This window comes from Anabrus simplex, chromosome 13 (genome assembly GCF_040414725.1).
Source record: "Anabrus simplex isolate iqAnaSimp1 chromosome 13, ASM4041472v1, whole genome shotgun sequence".
NCBI lineage: Eukaryota > Metazoa > Arthropoda > Insecta > Orthoptera > Tettigoniidae > Anabrus > Anabrus simplex.
Genome location: NC_090277.1, coordinates 39,242,568 through 39,267,858, shown reverse-complemented (window position 1 = coordinate 39,267,858; position 25,291 = coordinate 39,242,568). Strand labels below are relative to the sequence as shown.

The window sequence follows — 25,291 nt, the reverse complement described above, 5'->3', positions numbered from 1 at the left end:
GTGACCAACCACCATTTCTGAGTCTGAATTACGCATCAAGTGACCACACGACACGCGTGCAGTCACTTGGTCGTATGATGCTAAATGTGGATTCCCGGAAATTCGTTCACGTTAATGTATTTTATTTTTGATAAACACAAACATTCACTGTTCATGTTCAGATTCTTCTCTTGGCGAAAGTAAAAGATCTTGAGGAAGTCTACTTTTAATCCGTCGTGGAAGTGTGGATCGTTTTCCAAGGGCGAAGAACACAGCACCAGGCACATTTTGGAGTTTCTTGAAGAACGTCTTGGCGTGCATTGAAATCACGTGTTCCAAAGTGTCTAACTGAAGTTCACGATGTAACTGTTTGTTTCGGACGTACCAAGGAGCGTTGGTGATGATACGGAGAACTTTGTTTTGGAATGATTGCAGGCGTCTGATAGTGGTTCGAGCCGCCCCTCCCCAGACTGGACAGGCGTAGGTGAATAAAGGACGGAGCAGTGATTTGTAGAGAAGTAATCCACATTCAAATTTGAGGGAAGATTTCCTGTTTAGGAGAGGATATAGTCTTCTTAGTCGTGCATAACTTAGATTTAATTTCTGATTTATATGGTATTTCCATGATAAGCGACGGTCAAGGAATACTCCCAGGTACTTCACGGCCTTGTCGTTAGGCGTCCATTAGATGGCTGTTCCATTTAGGAAGATTGGTGGTGGGAGAGGTGGACGTCGAAGAGTAAAGATCATGGTTTCACATTTTGGTACATTCAGTGAAATTCTACAGTCATCTAACCACGTTGATATAGTTTGCAGAGTGGCACACTTGTAAATAAGGAATTCAAAATGTGTATGCACGTTTCCTAGCTTTCCCTAAAATGTTTTTTTGTAATCGATGAAAATAATACAACAGAGGAAGCTGTTCCAATTGATAAGAAACATGCAACTGAAGGTGTAGATCCCACAACATTCTCTCCAGCAAAAGTTAACCAACAACACTTGACTGCAGTAAACGAATTTCAGGTGTGTTAAATGCGTTACTAAATGTACTTAAATTTTCATTGATCTATTTAAGTTCGTCGCCGGCTTCAGAATGAAAATGGATCAGTTCTACATGGTCTACTCACTCCATTATGGCCCAATGGAAAACCAGTTTCAGAAGCGAAGCTGAACGACCTGCGCTCCCTCATGAAGCGAATTCCCAACGATGCTAAGCCTTTCTATAAGGACCTGTTTAGTGAACCTGGAATAGACGATGATATAGATGGGTCTGATTGTGGAAATATGGATTTTGAACTCGAAAATTCTTAAAATCCTGCATTATGTTACACCAGTGTAATTTCTATACTATATTCTAAAATTCATGTTTTTCTATGTCATGTTGTATTCTGTTATGTATAACTTAATCCTGAACTTAAATAAGGAATAACATTAGTTAACAAGTATCATATTTTACACTGCACTGAATTTTTGAAAGTCCATTCGATCACTAAATGACAGTTTTATTTGTTGGTCAAGTGATGCTAAACAAAAAACTAAGGTAACCGCAATAAAGCATCAAGTGACCAAGCGCCATTATCTCAGATTACGACAATATACTTCAAATATCCCTAAATTTTATACATTAAGAAGAAAATTTATGTTTCTGTCTTCATTTTGGTATAGAATACCTCACATTTAACAGAAAATGTGAATTAATACAAAGTATTTTGCGTTTGTGTCAATATCTCAAAATCTACTTTTGGCGCTTGGTCAAGTGATGCATAACACCATCCAATTAAAAGTCTGAATTGTTTTCCATTCAAATATGACAAATGGGGACAGTTTTCTTCCATCTGCGGTTGCACAAAGCATAACTGTACAGTGAACATCGAAAACTAGGTGAGCAGGAGCATGTTGCCAACCTTGACACAAATAAAACTCACACCCGAATTTTGTGCATCAATTTTTAAAAAATATGCGGGGATTATTCATGTAAATATGGTATTACATATTAGTGTGCTGTCACCTCTTTTGTTTATTATGGTCATGGACGAAATTGTAAAGGAAACATAGGAAGCCTATGGAGATTAAGAGATGAAGATGCTGCTATTTGCAGGTGATGTTGTGATCTGGGGAAAGAACAGCAAAGAAGTGCAACAACAACTAGATGTTTGAAAAAAAAAAAAAAAAAAAAATTGAGATGTATGGCATGAAAATCAGTACAGAGAAAAGCAAGGCCATGGTGATGTCGAGAGGAGAAAGGCAAGGAAAGGGCATTGTGAAAATTAGTAGTCAGTGTCTGGAAATTGTGGACAGTCTTAAATACCTGGGAAGTGAATTAAAGCAAAATGCTAGGGTGCACATGGAGATTAGCAGGAGGGTACAGCAGGGTAATGCATTCTACAAAACTGTAAGAAAACTTGTTTGGAGCAAAGAAGTACCAAGGAAAAGTAAAGAGAGATCATGTACAAAATGTACTATGTACCGATACTGACTTATGCAGCTGAGACTTAGACTTTGACTAGCAGGCAAGAGAGTAGAATTCAAGCCAGTGAGATGAAATTCCTAAGAAGTATGATAGGAAAGCTAAATGAGAGAGTTGAAAAGAATAAACTGAGGTGGTCTGGATATGTAAAGAGGATGGAGGAGAATAGAATTCCAAGACAGATGCTTGAGGCAACGTGTGAGGGCACAAGAGCAAGAGGAAGACCTAGAACAAGGTGGATTGAATCACTGAGGAGTGACATGAGAAGACAAAATTTAGACTGCGACAAGATCGTGGAATAGGAATGATGGAAGGAAAGAGGAAGAAGGAGTAGTGCCATAAATGCGCCGACCTGGCAGGAGCTGGACAAGGGGAAATGATGATGATGATGATGATGATGACACACATTAAAAATTTCATTTTGGTTCCATACTGACGTCACTAAACATGTACAAATGCAAATGTAAAAGATCCACCAACTCAATACATCATATACATATCATTTTTACAATTTGCTTATGTCACACTGACGCAGATAGGTTTTATGGTGATGATGGGATAGGAAAGAACTAGGAGTGGGAAGGAAGCAACCATGGCCCTAGTTATGTACAGCCCCAACATTTGTCTGGTGTGGAAATGGGAAAGCATGCAGGAGAAGCATCTTCAGGGCTGCTGACAATGGAGTTTGAACCCACTATCTTCCGAATGCAAACTGACAGCTTCATGACCCAAAGCACATAGCCACTCGCTCGATAATATTGAGAAAAAACATATGAAGAATCAAGGTATAGATAGGGTACAATAAAAATGAGGTGATTCAAATCAGGCAGTGTGAATGCGACCATTTGTGTATTTTGCAACAACAGGAAATGTTAGTGTGGCATCATTATAACAGTCCCGTAGCTAATCACTGTTTTAGGTTCTAGATTAACTCATCTACAATAATTGCAAGTTGTAGGGCACAGTACCAACAATTTTCATTGTCAGCAAATGTTTTCTGTGTGTGCCACACTCATGAAGTAAAGACATCAGTCAGATAACTTGTCGCCAACAAGTGGATTGTACAGATCTCTGCACATGGCTATGAGGGTATTTAGGGGTTGTAGTAAGGAAGTAAAGGAGAGGACATATAAGTCTCTAGTAAGACCCCAACTAGAGTATGGTTCCAGTGTATAGGATCCTCACCAGGATTACTCAATTCAAGAACTGGGAAACATCCAAAGAAAAGCAGCTCGATTTTTTCTGGGTGATTTCCAACAAAGTTTGGCCTGGCAAGACTTGGGAGAAAGGAGATGAGCTGCTTGACTAAGTGGTATGTTACAGATGTTGATTCCCATAGGGAACCTGCAATATTTGTTCCGGATGAGTAAATTAATAATGTCGAATAACAGACCAACTATATTGGTATTATAAGTGGTATGTTCTGAGCAGTCAGCGGAGAGGTGGCGTGGAATGACATTAGTAGACGAATAATTTTGTGTGGTGTCTTTAAAAGTAGGAAAGGTCACAATATGAAGATAAAGTTGGAATTCAAGAGGACAAATTGGGTTAAATATTTGTTTATAGGAAGGGGAGTTAGGGATTGGAATAATTTACCAAGGGAGATGTTCAATAAATTTCTAATTTCTCCCATTTAACTTGGTATGGGGTGGCTAGAGTTTCTAGTCATCACACTCTTTTGCTATTTAATGTTTCTCTTTTAGTCACCTCGGCGTGGTATAGGCTTAGCCTCTGTATCTTTGGACCGTAAGCCCACTTAGGGTTTTTAAAAGAATTCTAGAAAGAGTGCAAGTGTTTCGGCTCCTAGCCAATCATGTTCAACCTTTTCTTTTCACATTAAGGCCAATTAGTATGTGCACTCATTGCCTCTGTTTTTGTTTCTGAAACAGAAAGTGGAAGAACTGTTGAGCAAAAGATAAGCCCAAAACAGGACTAAGTGACAGTAAATACCTTATTTGAAGATTGTCAGATATAACCTTGTGCACTGTAGTGAACTTATGCCTCTGAGGGGCTGGACTATATTAACTTTGATGCTCAGACTCCTAGGCTATGTAAGTTAGGAGAGCAAACGTACTCTTATAAAATAGTATACCTGTTTCAGAGGTAAAATGCTCATCCCTTCGTATATTGTCATTTGATAATTCTCTCTAGTTTTGTACCTGACTTTTGGACTTTAAGTCCTTGTTGGAGCTGACAAGCTCATTATTATATTGTCATTGTTTATTCAGCTCTTCTGTCCTTAAGCTAAAAAAAAAATAAAAAAAAATAAAATAAAATAAAGGACAGAAATAAAATTTCAAATTTTGTTGTGTTAAGTTCTATTCTTGTTAATTCCTTGTCCACCCATTCACTCCAGCTACTTCTTACACCTCTGTGACCCACGATGTTCCCATAATAATTACATCACATTATTAGAACGTAGCACAAGGATGAGGAGACATGAAATAAAATCTCACGGGGAAAGAAATTGTTTACGCTTCGATGTGCTAGTGTCGCTACTGAACCTTTATCACTCATACATAATACCCCAGATACTTTCCCATGCACTCATTTCTGCAACTTCGAACCTGCTTTCCTTTTCTTCATTACTTACAGCATGAAGAGGATTAAAATGGGAAAATAAACTCAATACCGGCTTTGCCATGTGGTACTTGCAAAACAGCCAGAAACTACTCCTTTTACCGTGACAACCAGTAGGAATGAAGGGGCGATACAGGCTTAGGTTCTAAGAACTGTTAAGAATAAGTTGCTGGATTTCTCATTTGCTGCCGTTAACCTTGAATCAGGTGTCGGGGGTGTGAGGAAGATAGAAAGATGTGGTACACGTCTTGTCTTTGCGTCTTGTAAGTCTAAGCTATAGATTGCCAAGCGTAGTTCAGCGTAGTAATTAGTGTGAATATAAGTCAGTGAAGTTAGTTGTACTTGTAACATCAACATACAAACATTTTAAGTGAAAACGAGCGGAACTCACGAGGAAAGAGATCAAGAAAAAGGCACTAACAATTAAAAACAAAATGGAGATTATAAGGAAAGTAGAGTCATATACACTTTCCCGTGTTGCTTTGGCGAAGGAGCTGGGGATGCTGCCATCTATGTTGAATGGCATTATAGCAAAGAAAGAAGAGAGCTTCTGCACAGAATACATCATCGAATTGCACGAAAGATAAATCTGGAAAGTACAATGAAGTACAAACAAGTTCTGCTAATAAGGTTTAAACAGCAGTGAAGTTTAAACATACCTCTGAGTGGGACTATTGTGAAAGGGAAAGCTGAAGAAATTGCGTGCAAATCAAAGGTATATTTTACCATGTCACACGGGTGGCTGGACCGCTTTAAAAACTGAGCCAGCATCGTTTACAAAACAATTTATGGCGAAGCAGAGAGAGTAAGTGCAGAGGAAATGGGAACATTGAAGGAAACAGTTCTGCCTGCTAAAATAAGCAGTTACAAACCTTGCAATGTTTTTAATCTCGATGAATTCACACGTTTTTACCGGCTTATCCTGGATAAGTCTTTATTTTTGAATGGAGAAACTTGCTTGGTGGAAAATTAACCCTCTTGGAGCCAAGAGCCGATCTGGTCGGCCGCTCCCCATCAGCTGGAAGAGGCCACAGCTCCGCCTCCACTCTACTACTGTAAAGTGCCAGGCCGTTTTCAGTGGAAATACATGTATTTTAAAATTTGCGTATATCTACCTGTGTATAGCAAATACTGACATGAAATTTTCTACATATCGACTAAGTAGAATAAAAAACTGGTTTAGAGTGATATAAAGAGTCAAAAACATTTTATTGTTGATTTATAGTTGTCGATAACGTTCGCTTTTAGGAAGAGAAAAACATTTTCGCACTTTCTCTCTCAATATCTACTTGGAAAAAATAATGTACGATAAAAAAGAATATACTTAATTATGTCTAATGTATTTCTAAATATAACTGTATAGAATAACTAATATGAACGAGAAAAATAAAAACATAAAAAAATAAAAATTCAAACATATGTCACTAGTAAAAACAAGACAATTTTACTCAGCGATAAAATTTGAATATATGCATCGATGTTTGGCAAATACTGACAAGACATTTTCTACGTGTGGACAACACAGTATTAAATAATTCTGAATTATTAAATAAGTAAAACGTAATAGTTGATATTATAGCTTTGTTTTCAGAAAAATTATTTTCTCGTTTTCGGTTGAAGTATTTATTAGAAAAATAATTTTACAATACAACAGAATTTACAAAATCAAGGAATCTATAGCACTAAAGCCCTGATTTGCGTTGGCCTACTAAGCGACCACTGCTCAGTTCGGATACCTGCAGTTTACGAGGTGAATCATGGTCAGCGAGACGGATCCTCTCAGTAATTATTCTTGGTTTTCCAGACCGGGGTCGCCCTCTCACCCTCAGATATCTCTAAATTGCAATCACTTAGGGTCACTTAGATTGAGTGAACCTCGAACCAACCCTCAGGACCAGGTGAAAATTTTTGACTTGGGCGGGAATCGAACCCATGACCTCCGGGTGAGAGGCAGGCACGCTACACTTGGCCCGCGGAGACCGGCATTTACGTAATGATAGAGGACTATATGTGACTATAAGATTTAGCGGAGAGAAAGTGAAAAGTAAATTGAAGTATGATATGAACATGTTCAGGTCCAGGAAGTTCCTTGAAGGACACAGGAGGTTGAGGAATGTTGTCGGGTTCATTGGGACAAATTTCCACAGTATTCTCCAGGGACATCATCATCATCTTCATTATAACTAGTATCATCTACCACCATATTCAGAGTAGCGTTAGTGCCGTTAGAAACAATTAAACGTCTCTTCTTTAGCAGCGGTGATTCCGCGGGCGTGACCGGTATAATTTCGTCGTTACTCTCTGAACTAAATTCACTATCACTATCCAATAAATCATCCGCGTTAACTTACCATTGATCCTAATACTACATTAATTTATATCGTCATCAATACCTGCTGAAAAATTATCACGTGAACAACTTGCCATTTTGCTGTCACTAATCCACTCACTGCAAGGAGCAATCTCTTACTGACTGGTTAGCGGTATTTGTAAACACAGGAAACGACTTTTGTGAAAGGTATAACACCCTCTTAAAACTGCCAAAGCAAGGTCAGGCACACAATAACGTGTAGCCCCTTTACTGCAGGTTGTAACAAAAGTATGCACGTCACTATAGGTTGCCTCAAAATTATGTATATCACAGAATTTTAAGCCGGCCGATGTAATCGGCTCTGGCAACTTCCGACTGGATTGTTGAAGGCCGACCAGATTGGCTCTGGCAATTTAAAGGCCAGGTGCTCGCACTACCACCTGGCACCAAGAGAGTCAAGTACAGTGCAAGTTATGGTACTGGTTGGTGCCAATATGGAAGGAACTGAAAAACTACCTCTACTGATGATAGGGAAGTCCAGGAAGCCACGTTGTTTCATAAATGTCAGGACTTTACCCTGCAAGTACACCAGCAAGAAGTCAGCTTGAATGAGAAGTTCCCTGTTTGAAGAGTATGTGCAGGCATTAGATGCCAAAATGGGGAGCTGGAACAGGAAGATTGTGGTGTTTATGGCCCACTGTCCTGCTTATCCCAAGGAGTGGCCCCATTTAAGGAGCATCAAGGCAGAATTTTTTCCACTGAATACTACATCAGAACTACAGCCCATGGACCAAGGAATCATTAAAATATTGAAGCAGAGGTACCGAAAATTAGTTGTGCGTGGTATGCTGCTACGCATGGAAGCAGGCAAACCCATCTACAAACCATCTCTTTTGGACACAATGCATTTCATTGCCTTATCATGGGATTCAGTGGAGCCTGTAATAATAGTAAATTGCTTCAAGAAAGCAGGCTTCAGTGGTGGTACCAACAGCATTGTTATGGAAGTTGGTGATGAAGAGCCAGGGTGCTGGAATCTATACAGGAGAAGATGGAAATTACCAGTAGTTTCAATAACTTCACTGCCATTGATGATATGGTAATCACTTGCGAGGAGCAGACCATTGATGAGATCTGTAAGGAAATTCAGGCAGGAGATGCGGAGATTGAGGAAGAAGAAGAGGAGGAGGTGGAGGAAGAGAATCCCCGAAGACCATCTTGCAGTAAGGCAAGTATCTGCCTTGAAAAACTGAGGCAGTTTATGGAAGGTTCAGCCAGTGTGCCTCAGAACACATGGAAGGCAATGTGGGAAATGGAGAGGTTTATACTTCAAGAAAGCAGTAAAAACCTGAAATAGTCAACCCTGGACAATTTCTTTTCCAAGGAGGAGCCTAGACTTTTGTATTTGGAAATGTATTTAATGTTTAATGCAGTACAGAATTTACTGTACACAATGTACAGTTACCATCTACTGCTTTAATGTTCTTAGTATTTCTTATCTCTTGTGCAAGGTTTCATATAATATGTTCCCTTCTCTTGTCAAATATTTTTATAATACAGTATGTTCAATTATTTTACTTTATCTCCAAAACTACATGTCGTGATAATCAAATGTTTATATTGTGGCTTTCTTTTACCAGCCCTCATATATCGGCCTATTTCGGTATTGTTCACAAACAAGGAAATCTGTCGGCTGTGTGTTTCACATGTATTTCAAAGTACAGAATAATTTTACAGGCATTACCCCTTTTAAGAAATTCCCTGCTTAAGAAGTTTTTTTTGTGGTCTCTTGAAAAACTTCTTAACAGAGTTTCACTGATTCTACACAACATAAAAGATGCACAGTATCTGTCACAATATTATTTTGAGACAGAGCCGGGAATCAAACCCGGGCCTCCAGGGGTGGTACCTAATCACACTAAGCACTACACCACAGAGGCGGACTCATAACCTTTTACACAGTTGTGCAAATTTGTTTTCTCCATCACACTATGGAATGCCTATATCTACCGGCCATGTAGTAGTTTCCATTACTTGATTTGTTCAATCAGCGCTTTGAACTCTGATGTATTGGTAGCATCATTTAGAGAATTGCAGTTGGAGGAAATTGTCAGCGATCTATATTTCAGATTCTCAGACAGACTCTCGATAAATGCATCCTGATTTATTTTCACCACAGAAGGTGGACCATTTTTAAGTTGAAGATCACAAATATATCCATTCTGTATGGCAATTTCAGCATCTTTAAATATTTTACAGGGCATTCTCTCATTCTTTCAGTAGCACAAATGCTTCTATGAATTATTCCATAGCCATCAGTCAGGCTAGAAGAATATTTCTGCAATAACTCATTAATCAATCTAACCTCATATAAAACATCAGTTATTAGCACTAAGTTAAAAAATAAACTCATGTGAACAAATATAAGCACAGAGATTTGTAACTCTTTACGGTTGCCTCTACAACTCAGTGAGATGAAGGTAGCTAATGCACTGACAAAATTCTCTTACTGTTACTATTTGCAATCCCAGGTCTTTTGCCTGTAGTTGATACTTATTTTTGGGTATCTATGGTACAATGGACTTTATCCATGAAAATCTAAAATGCATTCCATTCCAGACACTGAGTTTATGGTATTACCAATCTCAGTTCTGTAATGTTAATACAATGGTTCTTTTTACATCCGACTAACTACTTTTGATGATTTTTGGAGACAGCAAGGTGGCGGAATTTTGTTCCGCAGGAGTTCTTTAGCATATCAGTAAATCTATAGACACAAGGCTGACGTATTTGAGCACCTTCAAATACCACCGGACTGAACCATGATCAAGTTCTATTCTATGTACAGCTGATGCCAATTGATAATAGCAGGATACTTGAGATTCAGTCATTTCAGGGCACCAGATTTTTAACCGTCATACAACTTGCACAATCTTTACATACACTAATCAAACTTTTTCCTAAAAATTCATGTGAGAGGCCACTAGAATATAATCAGTTACACAGGGTATTCACTATACTCTCAGAATAGGCAGACTCCAATGAATAACAATTTAAGGAAAAATATTATTTCATCACCTCTGAAGGATGTACGGATATATACCTACTATTAACAGTATTTTAGAGGATATTGTTGTTGATTCATCTATAATAACTGACAATTTCGAATCAGCTGCAAATATATCCTCTGAAAACCGTTAAAGTAGTTAGTGGGACGTAAAATAATTACATTAACAACAAATATATACTCGCATAACATTAATACTGGCGGCCGATGTAAGACCCCGGTTGCCTATAACTTTATCCAGTCCACTGGCTATCTCTTTATCTATTAAATCAGGGTAATTTTTATATAAAATACAATTTTTTGCTATCCTGTATTTTGTACGAATAACTTTATTGGGAAGCAGCAATGGAGATCCACCTGCACAGTATGTTCTCGAATGCCAAACTTCCAAATGGATTCCAGGTACCACGTAAAACATGGTCTGCTCTGAACAGAATAAGAACAGGCCATGGCAGATGCAGAGACATGTTGTTTAAATGGAACAAGTTGCTGACACCCATGAGTGACTGTGGAGCTGCACGACAATCGCGCCAATTGCGACAAAGCGCCCAGCTTTTATAGTATCTTGAGGGAAGTGTCAGAGTGTGAAACGCGGGCATACACAGGCAGCAAAGTGGATTTTCTGATGGCAACTCCAGAAGCAATACAGTGGATCAATGATCTTGGCATTCAGTTGTAAGGAGTCTTTTCTTGTTCATTGTTTTCTTGTATGTAAATATGTAGATAATTTATTTCTGTACTCAACTTGATTGTAGTATGGGCCATATGCTAAATAAATAATTGGTATTTGCATGTTGTCCAAAACTACATCAACATTCTTACTGATGAGAAATGCTGCACCATTATGGACTTCAGTTTGATTTCCGTACCATTGGAGTTTGTATCCATTTTGCAGTGATTTTTTACCTTTTCCTTTCAACTTTATTTCACTCAACTCTAGAACCTCTATTTTTCTTCTCTCCATGAAATCAAGTTCTTCACATTTAACAGTCAGGATCATGATGTTTAAAGTCCCAATTCTTGTTTTATTTTGTCTCAGGATGTTTTTTATTCCTCTTTGCATGTCTCTGTTTAACATCAGGCTGCCCATCATTCCTTGCAAAGTAATGTAAATATGTGGTCGCATGCAGACCCTGGGTTACATGGGCAGACTGAGCAAATGCTCAGGGTACCTGGTTCAATGGGGTGTTAGCACAGGGAAAAAAAAGAGTGTGAAGAAGGTAAGTGGCCCAAAGATACAGAGGCTAAGCCTATTCGATGCTGGGGTGACTAAAAGAGAAACATTAAATACCTCCGACTAACATGCCACACTCACTAACCTGGAGTGATGAAGATATCAGTACGGCCCTAAAGCACCCGGCTTTTATAGTATCTTGAGGGGAAGTTTCTAGAACTCTTTACAGCTAGGCAGGATTTCAGTAAACACCCCTAATTTTAATTGGCTAGCGAAAATATTTACAATTTTTTGATTGGTTGATACCTGTTGAAGAAGGAAGCAGCAAAAGTGTAGACAACTCTGATACATGAACAAAACAATCTTCAAAAGCTAAGGTTAGCCAATGGTAAAAATCAATTTTCCCTTAAGAATTAATTATCGTTGATCCCACCGGAGGGAGCACTTCGTGGAAAATTCTAAATTCCCATGGAGGGAATTAGATAGACCGATGGTGGAGACATCTCACAGTTGAAAACCAAACTATTTTGCATAACATCAGTTCAAGGCAGACTACCTAGATGGCCTTATAGAAGGCACGCAGTTTAACTGGCTGGAGAAGGTGTACCTCCGGTACAGTAATAATTACAAGTGACACAAGAATACAATTTATCTCATATAAACATAAAAATAATTTTCAATTTTATTCCAACATGTGGTATTGCAACACATCTGTATGCGTGTCAGGCCCCCTCCCACCAACACCCTGTTGGTTATCAACATTCGTTTAACTTCGCAGACGACTGGGATCTTTCGGCTGACTGTTTGAAAGCATAATGTGTATCAGCTGGCAAGTCGGCTATTTCCTGCACAGAGTCTGGAAGTTTTTGTTTTGTAATAGTTCATTCACCTCACTGATAATGGACATGGAAAATCTTATCAGTTTAGTTCAAAAACACGATTTTCTCTACGACAATACCCTATTATTGCAACAACAACGTAATGAAATAAGCAAGGGAATGAAAAATCATTAGCATATTCAATTTTGTGGTAGATTAGGCCTATACTTAATTTATTTCACAATTATTGTTGACCTTATTTCAGAATCATCATGTTGGATTCCATATAGAGTATGGTATGTCAGTATGATATTGACATTGCTTGGAATGAATGTATCTTTAAGTGTTTATTATACAGTTTTTATCGTGAACAATTTTATAAGTGATGTTCCCTACATTTGTCGTACATGTGTTCCTAACACACTGCAACACATAAGAATCTGTTCTGTTGTGGCCAAATACATTTTACGGTTTTTAATTAATGTTGAGGCCACCTCGATTAATGACTTCAACCTGTTGCAGCAGGCAACTTACTGCAATAAAGTTTTATCAAACCATCCATTGCATACTTTATGTTTCCCACGTAGAATTCCGTTCAATTCTATTCCGCTAGATGTTAACGGTGGAGTGGAAATTTCGACTGATGTATTTGATTCGATTCCACAAGGTGAGAGCGAGCATCTGGTGTTCTTGTTGTCACAGCGTGACGTCATATGGCCTTGGCAAGCCTGGAGAGGCTCCATGACACCAGAGACCCACCGCAAGGGTGCGAATGGTCTAACACAGGGTGCAACTTGCGCGAAGACTGGAGGGTTCTAACCATGAGCTGGACATTTTATATATCAACAGGCTTAAAATCTGAACTGTTTAACTGGGAAATATACTTACAACAGAAGACTTTAAAAGGGAAAAATATACATGGTATATCTTAATGCAACCGATCAAGGGACAAAGAATATCACAATTCTTAGGCAGGAAAACTTCTTATGAGGGAACTTCTTAACCGAGTTTCACTGTATATTATAAGTCAGTTAAGTGGATATTGAACTTGCATGTGAATTTGAAAAATACCTTCATTAATGGTTTGCTATTATTGTATTATCGTTATATATTATTATTTACCAAATAATCTAGAAAATTGGTAAGACTTACAATAACTAATTGTAAGTGCTGGGGACAATGATATCTTAATATGGAAACCAAGTGAAACTGACAAAACTATTTTAAATAATTGATCAACCCTAGAGTTATGCCAACACAGCAAACTAATTCTAATATTTTGCTATAACTGTATTGTACAGCTTTCTTTCCCTTCTAATTTTGCATATTCTCGAAGTATACAGTCATATTGATACATTCAAATAATTACAACTAATTTAATGCAGTTACTTTCCTGTTCATCTTTGATTTGTCATTTCACGAATCTGAAACCTATTTCTGACACCACTGCAACCCTGCTGGAAACATAAACACCCATTCAGTCACTCTTTTGTCTAGGCCAATTGCCCTCATTTATGTCAGCAGTCTCCCATGATGTTTCCTTTACATAAAAAAGTTTCTCTCAGTTTTTATTCCCCACTAATTTTCAGGTTCTTGTTAACTATTGTTTTCATTAATTGATTTCAATTGTTTTATACACTAAAGATTTTTTTATAATGCAGTACATAATGTGTGTTTGTTTGGAAAGTTTTCTTAGGAATACAAAGGTCGATCAAATATAAACGGGATTTTTGTTCCTGAACATCAACAGTTGGTAGGACTGGCCCTGCGCTTCTGCTATGCTTAGGTGAGACTGTTAGGAGTAGGGAGAGTGTGATGTTACAGCTTACAGGTGCAGCCCTCCATTGCTCAATGCAAAAGTATAAAATTTCTTGCTCATGAAGGAGTCACAGCGGCAGAAATTTGTCAGAGATTGACTGCATAGTTTGGTGATCAAACATTGTCAAGGACGCATGTGTTTATCTGGCATAAAATGTTCAATGAAGGACGAGAACGTGTGGAAAATCAGCAACACAATCGCCGTCCTCGGATCAGCATTGGACGAAAACATTTGTGCGGTTAAAGACATTATTGACGACGATCGATGGGCGAGAGTATCAGAAATTGCAGAACAAGTCATAATCAGCTGTCGGAGTTGAGAGCTGTCAAGTAATCATCACAAACAACCTACAATGCGGTAAAGTGTGTTCCAGATGGGTCCCTCGCCTCTTGACCGAAAATCTGAAGTTGAGAAAATTGGAGGTCTTGTCAGAAGCTTACAGCAAGGTTTGCGAAAGAAAGTGATGCATTTTTGAATCGGATCGTCACTGCAACAAAACATGGATCCACCACTATACTCGCAAATCCAAACAAGCCAGTAAGCAATGGTGGAGGAAAGGGGAGGCAACACCAGTGAAAGTAAAGACTTGACTGTCAGCTGGCAAGGTTCTTGCAATGGTTTTTTTTGATCGGTAAGGCATTTTGATGATTGATTTGATTTTTTTCCATAAGCAAGGCACAATCAATGCTGTTTACCACTGTGAGCTGTTGAACAAGGCAAGGGTTGCATATCGCCACAAAAGATGAGACCAACCGATTCAACAATGCGCAATCCCATACTGCAGCTCTAACTGTCTCCACGCTACAGGAAATGCACTGAACTACACTTGATCATCCTCCTTACAGCCCGGACTTATCACCCTGCGATTTCCATTTCTTTGGACCGCTTATAGAATCTCAACGAGGGCAATAATTTGAAGATGACGAGAGTGTGGAATACTTTGTGCGCAACTGGCTGGTGACACGACCCTGTTCTCTTTATGATGAGGGCATCAAAAAGCTGCTCGTTCACTGGAGCAAATGCGTTTCCAAAGCAGGAAACTATGTGGAAAAATAAATTGTAATTGCCTTGTGTTTTTCAATAAATGAATTTAAATAAAAAATAAAATCCTCTTTATATTTGATCCCCCCTCATCCATGATGTACTTATTTAGAATTTATTAAGCTCTATAAAGGATTTGTTACAGTGGAAGCTATTTTCTTTTCAGTTTCAACTTAGTTAATATAAACTTTAATTGCCTTTAAGTTTTCCAGTCTACCAAAACTAATGCAAGATAATATCAGCTGAAAAATAAAACATTTAATTAATAAGAGAATATAACTGAAAAAGAAAACAATGAAGTATTTACATGGGGTAACTTCTATTAGAAATAAACCAAACCAAACCCAATGGCACTACTGCCCTTGGAGGGCCTTGGTCTACACAGCGACCGCTGCTCAGCCCAAAGACCTACAGATTACGAGGTGTCGTGTGGTCAGCACGACGAATCCTCTCGGCCGTTATTCTTGGCTTTCTAGACCGTCTATTAGAAATGCACAAATAAAATACCTACATGAACCCACATCCACCAAATGCCACCCAGTAGAGAGGGCTTTGGCTTAACAGCAGCTAGTTTTGGCTAGTTTTGCAGCTCTATAGACGGAGGGGCTGATCCCCAGCGTTGGCTGTCCTGAGAATGCCATGGCTGCACCCACCTCATCTTCTCTGCAAATCGCATCACCAACACAAATCTCCCTGGCTTGAGAGGGGGCATAACTGTATAGGAGGCCCACCGAACTCTGTCTCGGTAAGGAATGAAATGGCAATGAAATGACTTGAATTCCTTCAAATGTAAATCATTTACAGAATTAACAGAATGTTGAATGTTGGGCAAATGTTATATTTGTTCAGTTAAGTAAACATTTTTAAAGAGTTTTCATGATAAACAAACAAGTAGGTCTACTCTTTGAAGAGGCATAAAAGAGACAATCACTTCTTGCACCCGGATAAGTGAGAAACAGAATAAGTGAGATACATCTTTAAGTGAGACTAAATGTGCCATCCCTTGAAATCCCACTTAACCAGGTTCAACTGTATTTGTGTCTCAAATTATGTTACTTGGTGCCTGTGCTATGAATATCCTCTACAAGTAATATAGGTCATTGTGATTCTTTAATATAATGGATTCTTATTAGGGTAAGTGAAATATGAACATGTTGAGAAAGGAATCAATGCATTCTTTCCATCCAAAATATAGAGGTAACATTGGGGTATTTACAATTTTAGATTATATTAAGGGTGCAAGCAAAGAGGAAGAAATCACCTATTTCAGGGCAAGACAAAAAGTTATAAACAAACAATACAATGCAGAAATATTGGATGTCAATCATTTCAACCAAAAATATCAGAATATCTTGAGTCATATCATGGGTTATGAATAAGTGCTATGCCTTACGTGATGATTTCACATCTTCTTTCAGAGTGAGAATGGCGATATCGTTAGTAAACTCTGTGGGGCTGTATTTCTCGTGAACCTTCTTGTTGATAATGGGGATGTCTACTGGAGTAGCTTGATCTTCTTCTGACAGTAGATCGAGATCTCCAATACGTGCAAAGTACCTGGATTTTGAAAAAAAAAAAAAGAACAACAACACTGCATTAGTAAATAATGATTTATTCAACTAAGTATAAATGAAGAAATGACATGGAGTGTCTTCTGTTAGGAATGCACAAATAGAATACATGAACCCACATCTGCCGAATCATTAACAGAAATGTGACAGTTCCTTTATAGGCCACGGCTGCACCCATCTCATCTTCTATGTAATGTAAGCATTTAGAGGGTGTGATGAAAGGTCTGGCTACTTGGCTGCATGGTCAGTATTAGACCTTCAGTTCAGAGGATCATGAATTTGATTTCTAGCCAGGCCAGCTTCCTTTGACTTAGGAATTGGATGTTTGTATTTTTCCCAATACCCTGTACTTTACATAAAAACAATACACCACACTGGCAACTACCACAGACACATGCAATAGTGAATACATGCTTTCACATAAGGTTGGCATGAGAAAGGGCACCCAGCCATAAAACAAGACCAAATTCACATATTCAACACAGTGATGCAAGTGTAATGGACTAGTATAACTTAGATAGAATTCTCTAACCCATGGGTAAATAATGGAAATATCAATTATTCTTATTCTTATTCTTATTCTTCTTCTTCTTCTTCTTCTTCTTCTTCTTCTTCTTATTATTATTATATAATTCGCTGGGGCCATCAAGGACCACGTTAAGTCTTGTTGCATTTGACACTGAACTTGGCCTTCTTTAGAGCCCAAATTTCCCTCATTCTTTGTGAGTGGGCCTGCTTACGCTCCTCTGTCCAAGGGGCACCGTGTCTTCTCTTCGGTTGCTCGTCTCGGTTTAGCCCGTTCGTCAATATTTTCTTGCGGAAGAGATCTCTGTTAAGGGCATCTTCAGCTGAGATATGTAGCATTTGCAGGTCTTCTTTGGTATTTCTAAACCAGGGAATTGTGGTTTTGGGGTTTGAATCAAAAAAGTGAAAGATTTCTTTAGTTAACTTTCTTCCGTCCATTCTTTTCAGATGACCGTAAAATCGTGCCCGTCTTTTTCTGATTGTGTCGGTAATTTTCTCTATTTTGCTGTAGACTTCCTTGTTGGATCTCTTTTGATGGATTCCATTTCTGTACTTTGATCCCAAGATTCCTCTCACAATTTTGCGTTCTCTTTTCTCCAGTTCTTCAAGGAGTCCTTTGTTGGCATTTAGAGACAGGGTTTCGGCTGCATAGAGAACTACTGGCTTCAGAACTGTTTCATAGTGACGTATCTTGGTGTTTTGGGAAAGGCATTTTTTGTTGTAGATTGTGCGGGATGTTTGGTAGGCTATTTCCAGTTTGCGTACTCGCTCCTGAAGTGCTTCTTTGTCCAGTCCATTTTTCATGATGATCTCACCCAGGTATTTGAATTTGTCTACTCGGGTGATGTCCCCGTATTTTGTATGGAGTTTTGGTGGAGCCTCTTTGATGTTAGTCATTACTTCTGTTTTCTCAAACGATATCTGCAAACCAGTTTGTTCGGCAATTTCCTTTAAAATTTCAACTTGAGCTCTAGCGGTTTCTATGTCGGTTGAGAGAAGAGCAATATCATCAGCAAATGCTAAGCAGTCTGTTGCGATCCCCTTGGATTTGGTTCCTATTCTCAATGGACTGTAGTTGGTTTCCTGTAATCTCACCCGCCAGGTTCTGATGATCTTTTCAAGAACACAGTTGAAGAGTATCGGGGATAGCCCATCACCTTGTCGGACTCCTGTTTTGATGTCAAAGGAATGCGAGAGACATCCGTGGAACTTCACCTTGGATTTTGTATTGGTCAGGGTGGCTCTAATTAATGCCAGCAGTTTCAAATCAACTCCAAATTCATTTAAGATGTTTAGCAGGACTTCCCGGTCAATGGAGTCGTACGCTTTCTTAAAGTCCACAAAGACAGACACATACTGCTTGGACCTTAGTGTACAATATCTGATGATTGTTTTAAGATTTTGGATCTGTTCAGCTGTTGAGCGACCTTTTCTGAACCCTCCTTGGTATTCACCTATTTGATGTTCGACTTGTGCTTCCAAACGCTCCAGGATGGCAAGTGATAGAATTTTGTAAGTCACGGGTAGCAAAGATATTCCTCTGTAGTTGTTGATGTTCTTCATGCTGCCTTTTTTGTGTAATGGATGGATCAAAGCTATTTTCCAATCTTCGGGTAGGGTCTCCTTGTTCCAAATTTCTTCTATTTGCTTTTGCAAGATATCAAGTGATTCTTCTGGGGCATATTTCCATAGTTCTGCTACTAGTGAGTCTTCCCCGCCGCTTTGTTATTTTTGAGACGGGCAATGTGGCGCTTGATTTCATCTCTGTCGGGTGGTCTGGAATCTGGGTACCTGAGTAAGGGTTCCTTGGTCTCAATGGCGCTTTGCGGTTTAGAGCAGTTAAGTAAAATCTTGAAGTAATCTGCCAGAATGCTGCAATTTTCTTCATTTGACGTCGCCAGTGTGCCGTCCGTTCGCTCAAAGCATATAGATGGTGGTTTATAGCCAGTGAGTTTGCGTTTGAAGGCTCTGTAGTACTCTCTGCTTTCATTCTTCCTGAGGTTTTGTTCTATCTTTTCAAGAGAGATTTTTCGTATTTACGTTTCTCAGTTCTGAACACCCTAGCTGCTTGGGCACGTTGGGTTTTGTAGGTTTCTCAATCATTTTCTGATTTCGTAGAGTAGTACTGTTTCCACGCATTGAGTCTTTCTTGGAGGACTGATTCGCAGGTACTATTCCACCAGGCATGCTTTTTGCTTCTCTTGATTTCTGCAACGTCTTTGGCGGCCTCAACAAGGAGACTTTTGGCGTTGTTAAAGTCACAGTCATTTGGTCTAGCCTTCTCCTGGAACTCCTCGACCCTTTGCCGAAGTTTATCATTGTCGAAGCGTGTGATCTGTTTGGTTGTCTTCCTTGTGTTTGCGGGAATTGGTTTGAATTTGATAAGAGACATATAATGATCTGAGGCCACATTGATGCCTTTCTTTACCTTAACATTCATAATCTCAGGGCTGTTTCTCCTGGAGATCGCAACATGATCAATTTGGAACTCTCCGAGAGCTTGGACGGGAGAACGCCAAGTCATTTGCTTTCTGGGTAGATGGCGAAAGTGGGTCGACATGACCTGCAGGTTGTGATTTTCGCAAATGGTCACCAGTCTTTTGCCGTTGGGATTGGTTCTTTTGTGAGCAGGGTAATTTCCTATAACTTTCTTGTACTTCTGCTCACGACCTAGTTGGGCATTGAAGTCACCCAAAAGAAGCTTGACATGGTGTTTGGGGATTTTGTTTAATTTTTCATCCAGTAGGTCCCAGAAATTATCAACTTCGTCTGGATCAGACTAGTTCTTATCGTTTGTAGGAGCATGTGCGTTAACTAGGGCGTAGGTTTTGTTCGCGCATTTAATTGTGAGTATAGACAATCTGTCATTCACAGGTTCGAAATTTGCAACCGATTTAAGGATCTTGGTTCTAACAGCAAACGCGGTTCCAAGCATCACAGCTCCATTGAGGATTCCTTTTTGCGCTTTGCTCTTGAAAAATCGGTAGCCTTCAGATTCAAAAATCTCTTCGTCTGGGTACCTAGTTTCCTTTAGGGCCACTATGGATATCTGATTTTCGTGAAGAGCTTTGGTGAGGGTTTTCAGCTTGCCAGTTTGTGTAAGTGAATTTATGTTGAAAGTTGCTAGAAAGGTTTTAGATTTTGGCCTGAGTTTTTGACTCTTCGGGGTACACCGAGACGCTCCGACTCGTCTCTTGCATGATGTCGAGTCTCCCCCAGAATCCGAACGAGACTCGTGTGCCGTGGCGTTCACGACGAGGGATTTATCCAAAGATTTACCCCCTGGGGTATGTTTCTTGAAATGTTGTGCCATCATGCTTTTTGACTTGACTTTGCTTTGGACGGGTACCCATCCTTTTACAACTAGGGTTGTTAGCTCTAGAGGTTGCCTCAAGATGTTTTCTGGCTTCTGGTCATTTACCAGTCTTCGCCGTAACCCTGGCAAGGGACCAGTTTTTTTTTTCATGGTCATTTGAGTGGCTGTTAAATCGTAACAGTTGATTGTGACGGTACCTTAAAGAGTTGAATTTGCGTTTTACTCTACAGATATATCCCCCAGTCCTACAAAAGATGAAATGCTTGACTGGAACGAGCAAGTTAAAACTATATGCAAAAAAAATAACTCCAGCAATTGGAGTGCTTCACAGACTAAGATATAAATTCAACCATAAGTTTTTAAAATCTATTTATCAGGCTCTCATTGAAAGTCACCTGACTTATATGATTCATGTTTGGGGATGTTGCAATGAGGAACTCTTTGAGAAAGTTGCCATTTTACAAAAAAGAGCACTAAAAATACTTTTTAATTTACCACCCTTAACACCTACAGATTATTTGTTCAAGAAATGCAGACTTCTACCACTCCACATGTTACGTGATAAAGCTTCAGCTATGATGGTATACAAAATTAAGCATAAATTGGTTCATACAAACACTATCTGTATTACAAATTCTGACATACACTCATATAACGCTCGAGGAGCAAAGAGAGTCCATACCGAATTTGTAAAAACTAGTAAGTATGGTTGTAACTCCTTATGGCACTACTCTGCGAAGGTGTACAATGCTCTTCCAAAACATATACAACGGGCAACAACAATTTCAAAATTTAAACAAAAAATAAATAATCAATGGACAAAAGAAAATGAGCAGTAAATCTTTCAACCAAGTAATGTACAGTGGTGTTATGTATTGTATTTATATTTGTGAGACTGTAACGTATTTAGAAATAAGCTATTATTGTATTGTCAATATTTTGTAACTCTGCCAAAATTTAATCTTGTATTGTGCCATAAGATCCTCGGCTCAGGTGCCCTTTCTTGAGTAAATAAATAAAAAATAAAAAATATTTTTATTTTCGATAAATGTAATCTGTTAACCGTGAATGTTTCTGTTGTGGTTATTGGAAGTTGTTATTGCGTGGATCTGTTTTGGTTGGCTTATGAATACAACAATTTGATAATGCTATGAGTTTAGAGTTTATTTCGTTTCCTTGGTATATCGTGTGTTCGCTGTACTTCGCAAACTATAATTTTACTCCTTTTCATAACTCCGTTGTTGCACGTGCTTGCGTCATCTTTTTATCGTAATGGCTAGGCCATATTCAAGGCTGAATGAGGTCGATATCCTTGAATTTTCAGATGATTTAGACAGTAATAATGCACATTTTGCCGAAAGTGATTCCCATTATGTGGAAAATGGCACAGTCACAGCTGTTCACCTTGCATCGGACCATGAGGACCTGACATCGATCACCGTTACATGTACAGTGAATAACTTTTTTGCCATGCTTCATGACTGAATTGCAGCACACACATCATATTAATATGAAATTATACAGAATTAAATGTTCGTTCTTTCACGTCTAAGAGTAAGGAAGGAAGACACAAAAATGTCTAATTTTTCTGTCATTGAAAACCATAATTTATTTTTTAATTTATTTTCAAAAATTAATCATTTTTTGGCTTTACCAATAACAACATGTCCTATGTATATTCATTTCTGAAATGCTCATATTTTCCTGTATTAGTGTGATTTATTTTATTTTAATGCGTGTTAAACTGTTTACATGTTGATTTTTTTTGTAATTTTGTTTGGAAAATCACAGAAATTAGTTTGAGTGTCTTCGAGCAAACCCCTGCATATAGGCTGAGTGCCAAAGGGTTAAAGAGAAGCAATCTACTTGGAACCAAGAAAAGGTTGATTAGCAAACAGGAAGAGAACTGTGTATTAAAAATATAATTTTGGTGAAGAATTCAATTATTCACAGCTAAAGAATTAGTCAAGAGGTGGAGAAACGTATATATATATATATATATATCAATTTAAAATATTGGAGAAAATGGAATATACGGACCGGTGCAAGATCGAAGAGAAAGAGCGAATTCTAGCACTATAAGTGGCAGAATATAATTAAGAATAACGGAAATAACATCTAGAAGCACTAGCCAACGTGAAAAAAGATCTATTTGATGAGAATAAGCCGCATTTGAATTCATATAAGAGCGCAATTTCAAGATATAGGAGAAATACCAGCATTTATTCATATCTGCTAAAGCTTAAAATGAAAGAATTAGCTAATTATTCTGCCCATGTAATATTGTTTTCTTCTTGCATGGACACCGCCAGTATGATGAGAACCACTTGAGCTGATGGAGGAAGACAGCCCAGGCTACTATGATGGAGACCAAGACTGCGATGACCAGTAACCAGCTGTGACGTGTCCGGACATGGAATCTTGCTACTCAGAGATGGCATAGCGTGCAACCAGGAGCCAGCAGCTGACCCATTCGAGTCGAGATAAGAGATAAGTTTCCGATATACATTAAGAATTAATAGTAGTTGTTGTATTAAATTAAAAGCAATTGAGTGCTACCTATAAACAAAATATATGTGCCAAATTATGAGTGTCAGTGTTAGATCATAACCAGTTAACCACGAGTGTGTGCCAGTTTAAGTAGCAGATATAATCAAAATGTAATTATAGGTTATTGTCAACATACGTGAAAGGTGTATATCGATTTTAACATACCAATCTACACGGAAAGTTTATTTAACTATGAAATGGGGGGAGATTGAAATGAGTAGACATGAATTGCAGAGTGTAACCTAATTTTTTTGAGTAAAGCAAATCGACAGACAGTAATGAATTTATTATACAAAGAGATGGATTATATTAGGAATACACGTTTTATAAGAAGAATATATCATCGAGGGAGTATCGAACCATAACAGACATAATATTTAGTGGAAGTGAAATTAGAATATATATATATTCAGGTAGATTAATAAGAAGAGGTATATGAGAAATGTGTAGTAATGAGAGTATTGAGATATAATGTTTTATTTTCGTCGTAAGGTTAAATGAAGGAAGCTGTTGTAACGGATCCGTGTGGTAGATATTGATAATCCATGATAAATGAAATGAAAGCTATGAGGTTAAGTCATGTTGATGTGAACATAGAGTTACAGACCAGCTGATTTAATGTCGATTGGTGATATAACGTGAAAGATTATGCGTGGTTATCGAGTTTCAGATACTTATTGGTGTATATGTAAAAATATCAATAATTATCGCCCTACAGAACGAGAATGTCTCCCAGAATAAAATGTAGATTGAGGAATTATATTACATCAAAGTATTGGCATAGCGGTAGATGAAATAAGAGTACCCAGTATACATCGTTGATAGTAGCACATATATAATTGAGTGGCACAATTTCAGAGTTAATATCGATAGGCTATTTCGTTAGAGGCACTCATTGGTTATATATATGATTTCCAATGTCATAAACAAATTGATACAACATGGCCTAGTCAGTATTTCTAATTATAATAGTATTTTGGTGTGGTGACAGTTTAAAGCCACAATGAGGAAACTTGTTAATTGTCTCGTATCTCGTAAAGTGAACACGAAAACCCAAACATGAAAGATCCTCCACATCCCAACAAAAATAAAGAATATGACCTTGTGAAAAAATAACCCTATGAACAATACTTATGCAAAATAATGGATTTAATTAATTCAGCGAAGCATTAATGATGAATGCAAGAATACAAAATACCCAATTCCAAATATGTTGACAGAAAGGATCAAGGTATATAAGATGGAGAATTATCGTATTTTCATTTTATTTTCTCTACAACATATATTTTAATTTTATTTTATTTCATACAAAGTTAGCATGCTAATAAATTAGTGTAAGGATTATTTCTGAGTTTTATTCTGAAATATAGGTAATGATATGTAGCTATAAGGTAATATAACTATTAATGACAGGAATTATTGAGATGATATGACGAATGATTAAATGCATTGGTAGATTTTGGGGGTTAAATAATATTTTAATGCACATGCTCTTACTCTTCAACGGAACCTGCGAGAATATTATTATATTTTAAGGACGAAGTTAATATTTTACCCTGAGGAGCTGGCGGGAACATATACTCCAACCAATATAAGTGTGTATTATTATTATTATTATTATTATTATCCGTTATGTCCGGACTTTATTTGTTATAAATCGTGGTCTTATTACTTGTGTGTTATTTGTAAAATTATGTCATGAAATATCTGCTGTATGTATATTAATATGAGTTTATTTAATGTAAGAACACATTAATTAATAGTATATAATTTATTATTATCTGTATATATGATGTATAAATCCACTGCAATGATGTGCAACACACGGTAATAGTCCACAACAGCGTAGGTAGTCCGTTCGTGTGTCTCGTACGGTGCGGATCGTTCTTTGGTTGCAGTCTGGTGTTTGCCTGCGGTGACAAGTAGTGTGTGACCGTTTGGCGAGTTTGTGTCTGTGTACGCTTTGGTGATGGATACTGATAGTGGAGGAGATGAGGCACCGGATCCCTCATCTAATGCCAATGTTGGTCGTGAAGAAACTGTGCCGATGCAAACCGATTTGATTAATCTTAC

At 38.1% G+C, this 25,291-nt stretch overlaps 1 protein-coding gene across 1 annotated transcript in view; it reads right to left on the bottom strand.

The window, feature by feature from the left end:
• Positions 1-25,291, bottom strand: part of LOC136884951 (venom protease) — a 138,096-nt gene that overhangs the window by 22,263 nt on the left and 90,542 nt on the right. Inside the window, exon 5 of the mRNA XM_068230011.1 lies at positions 16,650-16,813. Within this exon, the coding sequence (XP_068086112.1) occupies positions 16,650-16,813 (164 nt within the window). The remainder of the gene's footprint in view (positions 1-16,649; positions 16,814-25,291) is intronic.